This window comes from Alligator mississippiensis, chromosome 7, assembly GCF_030867095.1.
Source record: "Alligator mississippiensis isolate rAllMis1 chromosome 7, rAllMis1, whole genome shotgun sequence".
NCBI classification, from domain to species: domain Eukaryota; kingdom Metazoa; phylum Chordata; order Crocodylia; family Alligatoridae; genus Alligator; species Alligator mississippiensis.
This window is the reverse complement of record NC_081830.1, coordinates 79,131,961-79,150,375: the sequence shown is the minus strand read 5'-3', so window position 1 is coordinate 79,150,375 and position 18,415 is coordinate 79,131,961. Positions and strand designations below refer to the sequence as shown.

The 18,415-nt window shown below is 40.7% G+C and overlaps 1 protein-coding gene across 10 annotated transcripts in view; it reads left to right on the top strand.

Moving 5' to 3' along the window:
- Window positions 1–6,748, top strand: part of TBL1XR1 (TBL1X/Y related 1) — a 181,158-nt gene extending 174,410 nt beyond the window's left edge. For all 10 annotated transcript variants that reach the window (XM_059731165.1, XM_059731164.1, XM_059731166.1 and 7 more), the window contains one exon: window positions 1,383–6,748. In XM_059731165.1, the coding sequence (XP_059587148.1) occupies window positions 1,383–1,409 (27 nt within the window). In that variant the 3' untranslated portion in view covers window positions 1,410–6,748. The remainder of the gene's footprint in view (window positions 1–1,382) is intronic.
- Window positions 6,749–18,415: the final 11,667 nt, after the last annotated feature.

The window sequence follows — 18,415 nt, the reverse complement described above, 5'->3', positions numbered from 1 at the left end:
CAAGAGACTCCTTGGCTTTTAGCTACTAAAAAACAGGTGAAAAAGTACACCTATTCTGTTACTGTCGGGGGTTACTTTTTTGTTTTCTACCTATAGATAGATAGATAATATATATATATAAAATATGTCTGATGGTCAAATTAGGCCTTGTTTCTGAATGATTTGTTTTTGATAATTAAAACCACTTTGATCTTTCCACCCCCTGCAAATCTGGATAAGCCAAATAAAACCCTTGGTTAACATTGTGTGACTTCTCAAGTTTATAACTTGTCCGGTATAAATTTGGACCGTTTACCTTTTGTGAAAGCAATCATTTTTACTGCTTTTATCGTCTTATCACTGTAGTTCTTATTGTTATATGTACTACATTACAAAAACACAAAGAGGCCCCAAACTGGCCTTATTGTGCTAGAAACTGGACAACCATAGGAAAAAATAGATTCTGCTACAAAAAACTTGCTTTCGGTTCACCAGAGACTGGATGAACTGCAGGATGTGGGAGAGAGGAATAGAAGACACGGGTGGCAGAGTTACAAACACAGGACTGGATATATATTAGCACAGTACAATTTTACCAGTTTTCAGCAACTAGCTACAAACACAATGTACATCTCTGCTATTGAAAACATTGTCTTTTCACCTAAACTTAATCCCCTAAATTCTGTTCTCAAGCAAGGTGCAGCATGTAGGAGACGAAATCTCAGTGAGAGGTAAAGAAATGTAGACTTCTGAGCAGTAGCAGATCCAAGAACAGGGTGCAAGGAGCATGCCTTCTCTCCCCTTTGGTCTGTGCCATGCATGCGCAGTGAGCTCTGAGCTCACTGCCTCGTCAGCATGGGTTGCTGCCAAAGCTCTGTGTGAGCAGTGACTCTGAGCTCTCCAGCTGATTAGGGCAGGGTTTGGCCAGAGGCCCTGCTTTCCACATGGCTTCAGAATCCCAGAGGGAGAACACTGTTGCTGTTTGTCATGCTTCACTCTTCCCTGCCCCACTGAACTTGGTAGCAGGAGAAAGGAGGAGGCGAGTGGTAACAGCTGTATTCATCCCTTGGGTTCCAGACCTGTGCAAAAGCAGAGGCTCCATCCAGACCCTGTGCCCACGCAGTCGAAAGGAGGTGCCACTGCATCCTCCCCACCCACCCACCCACCCACCCTCAATCTGCTTTTGTGTCCGAGTCCCTTTGCTTTTGTCCAAGGTACTCGCAGTTCAGAAACGCTGCAAAGTCTTCACCATGCCCACCCCCCTTCTCTCCAACAATAGGACTCAGGGTTGACTTGCACAACCAGGATGATATTTTTTGACCTCGTCTCACATGTAGAATTGTAGAGATGTAAAACCTGTGTATTGTGTGCATTTCTGTATACTCTTTTTTTTTTTCTTACAGGTTTGTGTATTAGACCTGCGGAAATAGCGCTACTAGTTGGAAGCCATGGACCGACTATGAATGTGTACATAGCCAAAATGACTGTCCCTGACCCATGTACTGCTATAGTCCCAATTGAACCATGGCCAGTCCACTACAGCCAAACCTAAAAAAAATATATATACATATACTGTATATAAAACAAAAAAAAATAAAAATTACACCCTGAAGAGGATGACAGAGTTTTGTCACAGCTTGTGAATCCTGTTCACCAAGTGCTGGAATCTGCTGTGCCCCAAAATAACATTTACAAGATTTGGATCTGAAAAACAGAAGAGAGAGAGAGAGAAATATACCATACAAAGCAGACCCATACATGTACCAAATTCAGAAGATACTAATGGCAGCCTTTATTTCCCCCCCCCCCCCCTTTTTTTTTAAATCCATGGCCACAATGGACTGTGGGGTTTTGTTTGTCTTTTTCTTTTTCCTTTTTCTTCTCAGTAGTTGAGCAGTTTGCGTGTACAGAGAACATGGACTTACATAAACCTGCAGCAGTAGTTTGTTCTTTGCTTTTAAACATTGGGTATTTTTGTTTTGGTTAAGTTTATGAATGCATGAAGTAAAGGAATGAATCTGTTTCCTGTTTATATTTTTCACCTTGAAACAAAAGATCCTTTTCTAAAAATATTGGAATGCGTTCTTTAAAGGGAGAGAGTGAACCTGAGGATATTTGGTACATTCTGTGGCTCTCGGAGCACAATTTTCAGGTGGAAGGAGGGTGGAAAATGGGTTACTGGGGAGAGAAGAAAAATAAACCCACCTCTGAGACATGGAGCATCATGTCCTGTTAATCTATGAAGTACATCAGTAATGGGGTAACGCTATGGTTTTTTCTGGTGACATGGCTGAAATGCAGTAGTTTCTTATTTGGGACATAATTCTGCCAAACTGAAGAATTAGAAGGGCACAAAAACATAAAGAAAAAAAAATACAGGGATGCAAAAAGCAAAATAAAGCATCTTCTGTTGCTTTGAGACCATAGCTGAATTATGGTTAAATTGTGCACTATTGTGAAAAGGAGCAAAATATAGTTTTTGGGGGGTTTTGTTCTTTAGTTTGTGTTTTTTAAGAGATTCAAATCTTTCTGGACAAAGGTTCATGCCACAGCTTCTACAAGAGTTATCCATCATCGTTAGTAGGAGCTCAGATGTGTGATTTAACCGAATTCCAGTATTAAAAGTATCTCATGCGATTTTCTTTATTTAAAAAAAAAAAAAGACTTTGGCATATATTTGATAACACTGCCATTAAAAGGCAAAATGTTTACTACCTTAGACTGAAAAGTATCTTAAACAGAGGACTTGCTTCAAGTTTATTTTAATAGCAGTGATTCAGCTTATTTAAAAGATGAATACTTGCACTAATTCCCCTGCTGCTCCAGTCCTGCAGTTTGTTGTATCCTGTGACTACATTTTTTCCAAATATAAGGTAGATGTAAGCTGCTATTTTTTTAATAATCACTACTATATAGTGTCTTTTACTCTGTTTACAATATCAAGTATTTTTCTTACAGCAACAGATGTAAATGGCAAACCTTTTTCTGCTCATGTGATTAAAAGTATACAGATAGTGTTTTTTATTTGTAAATGATAGCATGAGGTCGTGTTTATGCCTATGTGTAGTTGAAAAGGTTGCATCATGTTTCCAAGAGTGTACATTTATAAAAAGAGAGGTTGTCAAATTTATGTCACAAACATTTTACTTAAGGAATGGTTTATATTATAGAGCTTTGCAAAGTTACTGGTTTTATAACACTATTTGGATCATGAATAATTTTGTGGCTTATGATCTCTAAACTTAACCTATTTGTTTCCTTTTTTTTTTTTTTTCCTTTTTTCCCCCTTAGTTAAGTATGCATTGATTTAACCCAGATAATGCAGCTTTGACATTTTAACAATTGTTCTTTTGGCATTGATTTCTGCTGTTTCCGGAGTATAACATGACTTGAAGCAAGTCTGAGTTTGGCTAAGGTAGGGTAGCAGTTTGCCAGTGGTAAAGAGAATACATTTAATTCCACAATACATTCTGAGTCCCCCACTTGTTATTATTGGGGAATATAATACTGTAATACGCAGCATTTAAAAACAACAAATCATATCCATAAAGGCAGTCATCCATTAGGTTCTGTGCCAGCTATTGGGTTTTGGAACATATTACAGATGTTTAGAACAATTACCTTGTGTTACAATATGTAGGAAACCTAATATACTGAGTGTCTGGCACTTGAAATATTGCTTTTATTGCTGGAGGTCCATGACTGTGGCTGACCTCTGTCATTATTAAGAAAAAAAAAATAAAAAAAAAATCTGTGCAATAATTTTAAACTGTGCTCCCAGGAATAGACACAAACGTTTTGAGTATGTTTAAGCTGCATTTTTCCTTTAGCAATGCATTTGTCAATTGCACTGAATTTAAATCTGAAAGTCAGAGGTGATTATTGATAGTACTTTTGTATTTTAATACGGACAGTTTTATTCATTTTCACAAAAGTTATTGGATAATTGTTGCAGCCGATTTAAAAACATGTGGTGGAAATCTGTGACATAGCTACAAACCCATACAGCCATGTTTCATGATATTGACCCCTTTCTTTTATCTCTATTTTGAGCTGCTTAGTTGGAATTCTGTTAGTTGAGCATCATATCTCGTGTACGCAAGTAGAAAAACCAGAGCTTTGTTAGCTCAGGACCCTGGGTTTTTATGTGCTTGAAATGCTTCAAGAACGTGAGTTTTGTAGGCTTAGGAGAGTCTGGACACATGGGCCAGACCTTGAGCTGGGGTTAATCAACAATATTCCATCGCCACAGGGTTCTTTGGATTTACACCAGCTGGGGTTTCTGGCCAATAGATATTTTTTTTTTGGTTTTTTTTGCTGCTGTTGTTTTTCAGCGTGCCACAGTGCTGCTTCTGCTCTGCACAAACCTCTTCTCGCCCCATGTTCTAGACAGCGTTAGCCACGTGCATGCGACATGTTACATTCTGTGGAATAGACGAAGTAAGAAAGAGAACCGTGATTCTTAGACTTTTTTTTTCTACTGCTGAGACCTGAGATTCAGTAGAGTGAACTAGGTTGTCTTTACTTTTCCCTTTTGTTTTTACCAAATATCAGTAAGACCCTAATTTTGAAAAGAATTTGTGCTTTGAGTAGCCCTACTAAATCAAGGAAATTGCTTTCTGCGATTGAGAGAGAAAAACATGCAGACGTGCTTGCATGCATTTGTAAGTTAACTTGATCTCCAGTATGGTAGGTTAGCGGGCAGAATGTACAAATGTGGGAGACAGGACAAAACTCTGGGGTCACAATTAACAACCAGATAAGGAATAGCTTGCTGTCATGTTATCGCTTTTTTTTTTTAATGTATCAACTTCAGGTTCTCTTGTTTCTCATTTCTGTATAATTAGTTCCAGGATTTGCCCTTTCTGTTTTTACTTTTGTTTTTTTACATGGGTTTAAATTGATGCAAAGATCTTCAACCCTTGACTTTCTAGTTTAGCTAAGAAACTATCTAAGCTCTTCACTTCTTGTGGCGTTGGTAATTCAGTTTGTTTGGAGACTACGACTGTGCAGGATTACTGGGTGCGTCTGGTGGAGGATTGGATTCTGGTATGAAACACTAAAAGTGCCTCTTTTTCTGGGTTGGGGGGAGGTGATACTTATCCGAGTTAGAATGACGTAACCGTTGAAACGTTTCTTGATTTTATGACACTTTAATATATCTTGAGAGAAAGGCCAAAGATTCGTACCAGTTTTAATTGTCATGGTTTTTTTTTAAAGCACTCCTTTTTCCTTACACTGCTTACCTCATGCTAGGGTATTTTATGAGACATTGCTAACTTTAGAATAGTCTCCGTGTTGGGAAGAATGGCAGGTACAATAGGATTCTTGTGCCAGTTTGTCTTGGCTGTAGAGCAGTCTTAATGGCTGATGCATTTATATCTTTTGTATGAAGGAACGTCATGAAAACTGGGCTTTTGGGCTTGTAAATAAAAGGCTGTATGTTCAGCAAAACGGACCTTATTGGGCTCAGTTGTCCAATCTTTACTCAGTCAGAAATCCCATTGACTTTCACCACAGGAAGAAACTTTGTCCGAGTAAATGTTGGAGGATTGGAGCCATGTAATACTGTATGGTGTGCCACGTAGGTACGGTGGGCCAAATCAAACTTGGGAAGACAACTGTTGACTTGAGTGGCGATGTTGCCTGAGTGAGCCCTTTCAGGATTCAGCCCAGTGCTTCTTTACCTTGGCAAGCAATAGATTTGTACAGACCTCTTACTACAGAAAATGCTTGTAGAGTGTTTCCATAATAGGATCATTCTCACGCTTCTCCAGAAGTCCGCAGAAAGTAGAAGCAACAGTGTGGCACGTTGGAAGCAGGCTTGGGTTGGAAGACAGCAGTAAATCTATCTCCATCAAGATCCTTGACATTTTCCCGAATGAGGAGAGAGATGTGAAATAGCCTTCACTTCCTCCTCTAGTGCGAGCTCTGAAATATTGCATCCGATAAAAGTGACTTTCTCCCACATGAATCTGCTTGAAGGCAGACAAAACAACCAGAAGACACACCATTTCTTACACATTGAAGGTATAGTGTTAATTGTGCTTCAGATCAGTAGTTTTGAAGAGGTACAGCATTCTCTTCCTCAGCCTTCAAGTTTCCAGCGTTGAGACCTGATGATAACTTGGGGCGTGGCTTTTTTTTGCTTTTTTTTTTTAAATAAAAACACATTTTTACTTCATAATGGTTTTTGGCATTTGTGGATTAATTCAGGAAAACAGTCTGCATGTTGTTGCTAGTCCAGTGTACTTTGCAATCTTGTTCCTCAACAGACTGCAGTGTGCAGATCAGTAATCCTAGAACAAAGAAGTAATTTTTTTCTCTCTCTCCTGACATTGACATTGTAGTTGTAATGGTTTAATTTTGAAGTTACAAATCCTTTGGGTCTAATTCTGTGAGCCTACTTATAGCACTGGATTAAAATGTCTGCATCATTTCTTCAGTTATCCAGTTAAATTACAACTGTTGTAAAAGTGTAAACCAGCCCATGACAGTTTTTTGTACTTGTTTAAAGGACTTTTATTGTTCAGTTTTCATGATTATTGTCTAAAGAAGACTGATATAGATGTTCTATACTGTCCTGGACCATGTTAATTACACTTTATGATGTATTTTGGTTCTACATCAGAATGATTTGTCCCCAAAGCCCTTATATCCCTTCTAGGCACATTTTCTGTTGCAGTTTCCCTTTGCATTGTATTGCTCTGACAACTGTAATTTGAATCAGATCTGAAAGAGGTCCAGAATAAAATATATTTTGATATTATGTTGGCTGTATGTTCTATCAAAGTCATTGTAAATGTTAAAAACAAGATATTTACACATGGTTCGTGTGGGGGAAAAAAGGGGAAGGAATGGTCAGTTATTGCCTCATTTATTTTAGCACATTTTCATTGTTTCTTATACGGAAAGTAATTTAAAATAGTACTCTGTGCAATGTCATACCCTTAGCAAAGCTATAGCAGCAGTTGTTCAATTACTTTTATTCAGCAAGGCACTTAAGCACATCAGTAGAACTGTCGAAACTAATGTTTCTCATGTGCTTAAAGTAACACATGGGCTTAACTACCTTGCTGAACCTCAGCTTTAATGTAAATTTACACAGTTGCTTTTTACACGCATTTACCACAATGTGCATTATAAGTGTACCGCCTTCCAATCAGCCTTGTCGGCTTGGGGAAAGGTAATGAGAGATTATGTAGTTCCATTTGACATTCATAGCCCCACAGCTGAGATGTACAGAGCTATTTCCTCACTTTTTCTCCCATAAAGAGGAGTTTCACTCTGAAGAGCTCCATTCTTATTCAGTGGTTCAAGTTTGATTATACAGAAGAATTTTATGCCTGCTGTTGTATTTTAGACATTTGAAACAATTTGAGATTACATGTGAGATAATATGCATCCATCTGTACATAATGAAGCTATAATTCCTTCAGGATTTTAGGTGATATCATAAACCAAGAGAGGGAAACTAGATTGCTTTTTCAATGTCACTAGAGCTCAGAAATGGAATTATAGCTCTGTTATAGAGGTCTGTGTATTTGCTATCACACACTTTAACAAGTCATGATTTTCAGTCTCTATTTTACTAATCAAATTAATTTAATGTGTATTATCAAAATCTGTCGCCTTTGTCTTTTAACATGTATAAAGTTCTTCAGGCAAAATTCTAGTGAATGCATTAAAACCAAAGCGGAGAGTTTTTTTTGTTTTTTTTAAGTATAAACTCTTGACTCTTACCCACGCTAGTGGATGAATTCTTCTTGGGACTTTTCTATTATAACCTGAATATCATGAAAGCAAGACTTATTAATTAGGATCAGTGTCAGTCATTTTAAGGCTAGTTAGCAGTAGTAACTTAAATTACAACTCAAATTGTTTGGATTTTACTCTAAGGAGCATTGAGGCTGAAGGATCGTGTTACATGCTGCACAAAGCTATGCGGTGTCACAAATGCACCCCCAAAGATAAGAGTAGCAACCTTATGACTTCAAAATTAGGGGGGAGGGAGTTGTTGGGGAGGAAGGTGGTGACAGTGATCTACTTGGTTACATAGTTGGAAAATGTACCAGCCTTAATGGTTCCAAATGAAGTTAGGGATAGTAAGGTCTGGGTGAAAGTCAAGCTGTGAGAGAGCGTGGCCAGTTCAAAGGGCTTTAAGCTATGGGCACCTGGGGCACTTTTCAACATGCTCTGGGGGTTGGGGAGGGCACTTTAACTAGATTGCCTCTGAGAGCAGCTCTCTAATTAAACCACGTGCAGCGTCTTGTGCATTTAGCATCCCTGCACTTCAAGATGGCTGCGGGGGCACTTTAACTAAAGCTTGTTTGAGGAGCTTTAGTTAAAGTGCCCCCAGCTGCCGTTCTGAAGCACGGGGACGCTGAATACACAAGACACGGAGGCTGCTGGAGTGCGCTAATTAGCACACTCCAGCAGACTCAATCAGGTCTGCTCTGACACATTGTAATCACAGTGCATTGGAGCAGCCTTCCCACACGTCCCCTGTTGTCTAAACCATTGAAACGGTTCTTTGTAAGCTTCAGGCTGGAAATGCAACACCCCTCCCCCCGGGTAGAGTTAGTTTCAGGATGGAATTGTCCAAGATACTTTTCCCATCAAAGTAAAAAAAATTCCCATAACCACAGTGCAAGCCCAGCCAGTGCTTTTGTAAATCTTGCCCATGTTGTCAATGGAAGGCAGTGACATTTTTGACACATGAAGACAATTTGCCTTAAAAAATGACAAATTAAGTTACTTTGGTTTTTTTGCCTTGAGTTGACTAATGACTACAAACTATGCCTGGTGTATGTTTTCTAGTCAGGTTAGCTTTTTTGAGTCTCCTGCTCCAAGCCAGATGCTTGAAGCTGCAAACATTGCAAAGAAGAATGTATTTACACTGCAAAGCTGCTGCCACTCTGGCCATATCAGCAGAGCCCCCTAGATGCTGCATATACCGAAGCAATTTTTCTTCTTTACACCATTTCCCGGTTCCATTATTTCAACATGATCATAGAAGAGACTCTCTTCTCTCAGTTGTGTCCAGACTGGGAGTTTTCCAGCCTGATTGACATCGGTGAGAGGTTGTGATCCTTTCACTTCCATAGCAGGCAACCTTTTGTAGTGTAGACGAGACCCACATTGGCTGTTTTATTTTAAAGAGTTTTCACTGGAATTTTAAATATGTAAAAAATGTGCTGTTTTGTATGTTTATGTAAATCTTGCATTTACAATATTTGAAGTATGAAGCCAAAGATGACCTGAAAGATGACCTCTTAATTACGATGAAATCATCCATTTTTATACAGGAGTGAGAGAACCATGGTGAAGATTTGAAATTACTTGTACTTAATTTCCTTTTTAAAACTGCTCTTTGAAAGTGGTGCACTCCTTTCCCTTTCTATTGCAACATCTCATCTATCATCAGTTTATTCAAAGACAGTGGCAATAGCAAAAAAGTCAGATGCTGATTAAATGAATAGGGAAAAATTGCTTTCCAGCAGTAAGTAATTTCAAGATAGAAGCCAATTCTCTAGGTAAGGTAATATGAACAGCTGCAGTTTGTTTTAACTGCATTTTTTACAATCTTGTGTTCAATTTGTTCAGAGTACCTTGAAATTTCAGCATGAATTTGTTAAATAATCTGTCAGATATTTATTCTATAAGAGAAATTTCAGAACATGTAGTTACTTTAATAAAGCATTGATCACTAATAAGCCACAGTATATTTATATTGAGAACAAAATCCTAAAAATTCCCATTTTTTTCTCACTGGTGCTTTAAAATGGGAGATGTTTCCAGTATGTGAGACCCTTTTTCATTCTCATTTAAAGAGAAGCCTATCTTACTATTGTTTCTAAACCTGTTGGTATGTCTCTGCACTTGGCTTTCAGTTCTGTGGTTGTTTATTGAAGGCATTGAAGTGTGAGAGACCTGTTGACCCATTTATTTGTCTCCTGGCTGATTATGATTGGATTGGTGGAACGGATAAATCAGCTTGGTGGTTACTGTTGCATGCTTTATTTACAGCAGGTAAGTTATTGGACTAAAACAACCTGTCCTGACACTAAACTGATAACCTGGACATTACATGGTTTCCAGTGTCCTTTGTTACTGGACCTTTTTTTTAAAAAATACAGATGCAAGAATTGTTGAAATCATATCACTGAGCTTTTACTAACTGACTTCATCAGATCTGTTTACCACTACTAACATTTTTTATTATGGTCTTTTTAGGAAGAGCTTACAGAAGAATTTGCCTTCTATGTTTTGTCTTGTTGAGTTTCTTCAGTGGAAACAATATGCCATCAGGAAGGCTTGAGTGAGTGATTCTCTTCCAAAGCTCAACAGTACTTCCATGCTTGCTGAATATTCATTAGAGGCCAGGAGTAAATAGTGCAAGCCCACTTGTTTTCTGTCTCATTGAGCTTTCTACTGTCTAAATAGACGGTAGGAAGAAAAGGATAGGAACAGAGAAATGAAGCAAGTTCAAGGATCACAGACTAAGTCTATGGCAGAGCAAGGAATTGGGACCCAGGTCTCCCCAGGCAAATACCCTGTCCACAAGACACTGCCTCTCTCCTCTCTTTGGCTTGAAATTTCAAAACAAATGGTGGGGGATCACTGTCTTCTCTGCAGATCCAAGCATCGCATGGATCCTTCCCACCCCACTCTGCAAAAGCAAGCTGAGAGAGCTCCATTGGGTCTGTGTAGAGCAGGAAGGCAGCATCTGCCCCGTGCCATCTACATAACATGACCCTGTGTATTTTTTAAAATTATTTTCCACATGCAACAAATGTGTGGAGGAAGGCAAGGAAACTGAATATGTGCCTGATACCTACATAAAATACATGAATTGGTGAAGGACTCCAAAAATATGGTAATGAGTTTGGGTATGTACCAAGAAAGAGCGATAGCATCTCTGCTGTTTTATGTAAAACATGCTTCCAGGCAGGGAATGTTTTCTAATGCAACAAAAATGTGTTTGATCCTAAGTTGCTACTGTCTGATGGCTGAATAAGGGGAATCTGCATATGCCTGATTTCTAAACATAAAGCTCTTTTATCTCTCGAGCAGCTTCCTCTAAATAAACCAAAGACACTTGGCCTCAGAGATAACGGAGCCAAGCGCATACGTGAAGCTTTTAAAATATCCCACTTTTGTGACACGAGAGTGTACAGTGAGCGTTGGCTAGCCCCCAGATAGCTGAAATCACTTCTGGACTGAGAACGTCTGGGGAATTTTAGTCGATGGTGATTTGGGGAGTGGTGGTGATTGGGGGGTGGGGGAGGGAGAGGGAGGAAGGGAATATAAGCCATTGAAAATCCAGCCTGTCAATCAGTTTCTTCTCAACTGCTCATGGTAGGTTGGATCCTCGTCTGCTGTGTAATTTCAGAGGGCTCAGTGGAGCTATGGCCATTTATTCTATTAATCATCATTTGTATGAGTGTAGTATCTACATGCCCCAACCAACATCAGGGCTCTTGTGGATTAGATGCTGCATGTAGTGAATGAGAGTCCCCACGCTAAATAGAGAAGACTTGAAAGACAAAGTGACTTTCCAAGTTCTCATGGCATGCTGGTGACAGATGTCTCCTGATTCCCTGTCCAGGGCCTTCTCTGTTGGATCTCAGCATCTCATTTGTTTACATACAATATAATGTTCATTTGTAGGTATGGGAATACACCTTTGCTTTTGTCATAGCTGATAATTTAAGAACTCTAGAAAGTAGTTTCCAGCAACTGGAAACCCAAAGGTACAATGGTGGCCTTCTTCCCAATGTACGTATCGGGTTAACAAGAAAGCTTGAGCTTTTGTATTGTGAGTTGGCAGGTGGCACTTAGTTGTGTATTGATGTGCCATTTTATCTTTGGTTGTGGATTGGTTGTGGGTTTTCACCACTATTGTCCAGACTGCTGCCACCTTGGATTTGATTGCTGAAATGAGTACCTCCTTAGGCTGTTAGAAAATGTCAGCTTCTAGTAATTATGATTTTCTAATACTTGTGACTGCAGCTGCCCACTTATGAAGCTTTATCTTCTGCAGAGAGCATTTTAAGCCTGGTCTGTGTATTCTGATCTGGCTTCCTACTGGTTTCAGAATCAAATTTTGGTATAGGCTTGTGCTGTACCCTTAATAAAGCTCTTAATAGCTTGGTCCCTGGCAACCTGATAGACCTTTTCTCCTTTCTTGTGATACTCCTGGACTTCAGCTTAGGAACTGGAGATAGCAGCCATCCTAGTTGGAGTAACAAGTGGTAGGGCAGTGTTTCTGATGGGGTTTCAACTTCATAATTCTTTCCCTCCCTGGTGCCAAACTCAGCTGTAAGACTTGATGGATTTCTACACCTTTTTCCAGAAATTTGGATGAACAATTGGCAGAGTTTGGGGTTCCATTTGGCGTTTCAGGCTGTAGTTGTACCAGCAGAGAAGTTTTCTAATGGCCTTTTTGAACTGGATTAGGGTTTTGTTTTCAAGTTGATGTGGTGCACGATCACGCTTGAAACTGTTGACAGGGATATTAAAAGGAAAATGACATGGAAATGATCTGTAAGAGCTGAACAAGGCTATAACTAGGAAACAGAAGAGCTTCTTACAATCTGAGTGAACTTAGTAAGATTCAGAATATAAGTGGTGTTATTATTTCAGTTTCCTGTAAGCCAATTTGCTGTACTTCCAGCCTTCCTTCTTGACTATACAAAACAGCAGCCGGAGGAGTCATTAACACAAAGATTGCATCCTAAGATTGCCTATAATTCAGATACTTCAGTGATAGAAAAATGTATAGTTTCAGAAGAAGCCATGTGCATGAACCATCCCTTGCCAAATTGCAGAGATTTTAGTTTGTTCAAACCAACCCCTCTGTGCTTTAGAGGAAACAATTTACTACTTTAGTAAATAAACACAGCTGTTAAAAGTTAAGATTAGCCCGTCAGATTCATAGTCCACTGCATAAATGATAGTGTACAGCTTTTGCTATCTGCAGAAGCAAAGACTACAAAGCACGTTGCAAGTACTGAACTTCAAAGGAAGATTTAAACACAGATACTGCAAATTATGCTTTGGGACCACAATCCTTTCAGCCCACGTCTGTACAGAACGTTTCTCAGAAGTGAGATCCTAACAATATACAGCAGATGTGTGTGTCAGAGAGGGAGGGAGAGAAAGAGAGAGAGTGTCTAGTGCTTTACGCAAGGTAACAGATTGAAAATCTCCCCCTCATTATGAAAAGATGAGACAGGCAGTTTTCTTTGGTGTCAGCTTCCTTGTGTGCCTTTCAAAGGCTCTCTCAATTCCTTCACCTAATTTCCGGACAGGTAAAATGTAGGCCGCAGCCTACCATCCTGGCTCCCTCGGCTTTCCCGCCTTGTAAACAAACCATTTTGTAAGCAATGTCTATATATGACTTATTACAGAACTTCTTACAGTTACCAAACTGGGAGAGGTAAAAAAGATACTGAAATAACTAGCCTGTGCCTCTGGGAGTATACAGCCTAAATAAACTTCTGATGTATTGCCTGCAGTCTACTACGCAGGGTTATAATGTGCTATACATAGACATTGTCTTTGGGGCGAGATGGGTTGATCCAGGATGTGCCCCAGAACAGCTGATCTCCTTCATTGACATCTATAGCTGTCACTGGGGCTTTTGTCCTGCAGAGCAATGCCCTTGCTGCTCCTACAGCTTCAAAGGCCCAGTTCTGCAGGACATTGGCCCTGGGTGCTGCACCCCAAGTCAGGGTGTGGCAGCAAGATGCATGCGCCGCAGGAATCCCCTGCAGGGGAGTTTGCATGCCATGCAAGAGGCAAACAGACGTTCTCCCATTTTAGGCATCACAAACTGACTACCTTTGGTCACAGTGGCATTTTGGGGCACTTGAAGTGTGACAAGGAGGTAGAATGGCTGTTTGGTCACAACTTGTGTCTGCTTGGTGATGTCCGAATTCACCCATAAGACGCAGACAGAAGTTATGTTTGTCGCATGTTGAGCACCGTGAAAGCACTCTACAGCTATACTGTGACACGTGCACAGGTGCAGAGCAGTTTTAAAGTGGCCGATCACACAACAAATTAACCCTCATCAAATGAGGGATCAGATGAAGGCTTTCCACTTTAGAGCACCTTAGGGAACTCGTGTTTCCTAAGATTAATTTGAGGTGCAGTTGGGGCTGGGCTGATGCAGCCCAGCCCTGCCCCTGGAGCTGTCTGCAGGAAGGGAATGGGGAGGGAGAGCAAGCTGCCAGCTGGGGTTTGCCCAGCCTGAGCTGGAGCAGGGGTAGTAGATTGGAGTCCCCTCCGGCCTTGCAACCCTGCTCCCCTCCAGATTAGATCTGGCAAACCTGAGCCATCAGCACACTCCCTCACTCCCTGCAGACAGCCTCAAAGCTGGGAAGGGTGGGGTTTGCAAAGAGAGGTGGCTGGCGGCTCCTTGGCTTCAGGCAGGCTCCTTGGACTTCTGGAGACAGGCTCAATCTCCACCCCCTCGACCCAACATGTGGACGTCTATTGGGTTGGGGAGGTGGGGGGCGCTCCAACTCATGGCACTTTATATAAAGTGCCATGAGTTTAGAGTGGGGGTCTGCATGCCTGTCAGCACCCATAGTTTCTGGACATCTCGAGGGTAGAGTACTTCATTTAGGTAAGTAATATCCAATATGAGCAGAAAGCATTTTCTCCTTTGGATTGTATCTGCTTCAGGAGTGGAATACTGGCTCTACTGAAGCAAATAGCAAAACTCTTCTTGATTTCCATGCGGCTGCTATTTCACTTCAAGCACCTAGCTGTGGAAGGTACCGTTTTAAATCTAGGAAATTAATTTAAGAGCTCCTCACGGGCACTTCCCCCAGCATATATGTCTGTGTTGGTTATTGCAGTTCATACATGTTTGGGTCAGAAGAGACCTTAGCAGATCTTTGAGTACGACCCTGCTGTCCTGGGCAGGAAAGAGCACTGGGGTCAGATGACCCCAGCCAGGTGCATGTCCAGCCTCTTAAAGACCCCCCAAGGTAGGGGACAGCACCGCCTCCCTTGGAAGCCCATTCCAGATTTTGGCAACTCTCAGCGCAAAGAAGTTATTCCTGACGTAAATTCTCTACCAGGAGCTTCTGTTTTCCAAACCTTTGCTGTCAGTGCCATGATTACACATGCTATGCATTTCTCTAATGCCAAGGATGCAAGTGCTGAATACTGTATGGGAAGAAGCATGTTCTCACCTTTAACAGAGGAAGGGCTGAAATGTGCATCTCTAAGGGAAGGTAATATGTCTAGAAAGTATCTTGACTTAAAACCTATAATTTATGAGAACAATAATCCCCTTCTTAGATACCTACAAGCCATTTCTTCCAGTCCTGCTTCCTTCAGTTGACCAATGCCAGCAGCTTTCTACACCAAGAGCTGCTGTCAGTGAAGAGTAGATGTAAGGCCCATTCATGGGAATTTTTAGCATGTCAGACATGAAAAGGACAAGCTATTGACCCCTAGAAACAAAGAAAGGCCTTGTATGAAAGCCAGGCTGAAATTAGCCTGACCCTTAGGGAAAGGCACTCTTAACTTGTCTATGACCCTAGGTTTGGAAACTCAGGGGGCAGTAACAAAGGAGTAATGGCATCTGAGGTATGGAAGGTGGCAAAGAGGACAGGAAAATGAAATGAGAATGGAGGTACTAGAGAGGAGATGAAGAATACAGCAAAGGGGCTAATTTAAGAAAGGAAGGGAAAAGAGACAGGAGACAAGACAAGAAAATGGTAAGAAGGTGCCAAGAACAGGAAATGAAACCTTGTGCGGGGAAAAGAAAAAAGGAGGGAAGTGGCAGGGGAAATGGTCGAGTCAGTGTTCAGGTTTGTAAAATGTGACTCACATGCATCGTTTATCTTAAATGTGCCTTTGGAGAAGCTGAGCTGCCATGCTATTTATGCAAATTTATGCAAACATGCATACAAAGCACACTCCCAGTACCTGGCAGGTTGTCAGTGCGCCCATTGGTGCTGCAAAGGTTGTATCCCCGCGGTACCTGTCCTCTCTGCTGTTGTCAGCTAATTACAATCTCTGCTTGATCCATGTAATGCTAAGTAGAATTTGGCCTCTGATGAAATAACAGCATGGGTCCGAATTGTGGCAGGATGGCGGAAGGGAATCTGGAGTGAACTGTTTCAGCCCATAGTAGTCATTTGCAACAGTGTTTCTCATGACTTGATGCATACTGTATATTGTCAAATTGGTGGCTCTACTGCAAGTTCCCAGTTAACCATTATGGCTTTCTCTCTGAAACACCTTCACATTTATAAGGAATCTGGCCGTTTGCTAGGAAAAGTGCCATCCTGTGAGCTGAGAATGATGCACAACACTCGCAGGGTTGCATGCCGTGATCTTCCATATCGGGGTTTTTTTCTGTGCCCCTACTTGGGTCTGTTTTATTTCCCTGGACTTCTTGCCTATTAGGGACGTCACCCTTGGGGATGAGAACGAGGTGCTGAGAGGATATTGACCATCTAAGAAACTGGTTATTTCCTGGCTGTGACAGCTGTTTTTTTCTCCTGCTACCATAAAATTTGACCTGGGTCTTCACTGGACATGTAGATATGCTTTGACCTTGAGAGAGCCAACTCAAGGTACCTATACACGTGCTTTGGGGGAGGGAGGGTGACCACGCTTTCATGAACTGCTTTAATTAAAATGCCCTCAGTGTCTCATGTATTCAGAGTCCCACATTACAAAATAGTATTGGGGGCACTTTAACTAAAACTCACTCACTCCACCTCCATTTTGAAATGCATAACACTGAATACATGAGTCTTTGCAGCATGCTAGAGCGTTGTAATTAGAACGCTGCAGCAGACTCGATTAATCAAACCTGTTCAACTTAGTCAATTAATCGAGCCTGCTCCTACACATTCAAATCAGAAAGCAGCGGAGCACATGTATAAGCACACTCATATTCCCCCTCTCCCTGTAAAATCCTATTGGAAATGGTTTTTACCTCTACATAGCTACCTGAGATAAGTCCCAGGTGGGGAATAGGATGGACTAACTCAGGTTCATTAGCTCAGGGTTAAAACACGCCTTTTTGTGTTAGCTGTGAAGCAAACGATAGGCCAAAAGTCAAATAGGTCATGTTTTATTTTGAGTCACCTTGTTGTTTTTTATTTAAACGAGGTTATTTTAAAAAATCCCTCTTGGAGATATTAAAAACTACCTGCATAATCATACCTACCTGTTCATTTTGGAATAGCAAGTCTCCACTTAAAAATTTGCAAGGATAAACAGCGACGGTTATAGGAAATGGAAAAAATCAAGCCGATCATGTGACTTCTCTGAAATCACGTTTTTATTATCCAAGTTTTTCTTTGGGAATATGAAACTTTTTTTTGTTGTTGTGGTAGAGAAACATAATAATCACTTAATGTGCTTAATTATTCAGTGTATTAGTTCAGCATTGCTCTCACAGCTGCTTGAAGGGAAGAGCTTTCAGCAGCAATGGGATTGTGGTTGCATGTATGTTAATGAAACCCCAAGATTTTGTTATGCTGGCTCCAACACTTGTGCTGCCACTTTAGCTGATTACGGCCCTGGATAATTACAACAGTGAATCCCATATTTAGTGGAAACATAATATATTGATGACAAACATGTTTCCTGTCTAAGTCTGTGAGGGCTGACGTGAATTCAGAACGTGCAATGAAGACAACAGTGGAGACTTGTTAGAGAAGTCTAACGTCCTTTCACAAAGCATTAATGAAATGATGCGGCTAACTTGCATTACTGGTCATTTCCAACATTTGCAAGAGGACCAGAGATGAAGTTCTAGGGTTTAGTTGTATTTGTTTCTTTTGTTTTTAATTTCTTGGAGCTCTAAAATTGACAGCATCTGTTAGGAAACCCAGAAGTCAACTGCCAGTTCCCACCATCTTCATTGAGTCCTGTGAGCATGGACTGAAGTTCTGCAAGGTCGTGGCCTTGGTCTGATCTGCTTTGATAATCGGTCAGGCTGTTTAGCTCATTGCATTTTTATAGTAGTTACTGAAGCCTGTTCTCCCTCTGGTTTTAAGACCTGCACCAACAAAGCCCATGCCTGGTAATGCATATGTAGATATATTCACATCTCCTTATATGCTTTGTTGAGGGAGATTTATACCACGTCTTATACTTCATGGCTGCCAGACTAAACCCACAGATGTAAAAGGCAATCTCTTCTTTCTCTCCTTTCCCAAGTCCCTTGCAAACACTGCTCACCTCTCAACTCATTTGAGGTATGTCATAATCTAACAAAGCCACATGCTTTACTAACCATACTCTGTATTGAGACAAAGCTGCTCAGTTTGAGAGGTCTCATTTTGAGGGAAAAAAAAAGAATAAAGGAAGAGTCTGTTCCTATGTACAATGTGACTTCTTGGGGCAGTTTGATATCCTATTTTTATTCTAAATATAATTTCTATTAGTT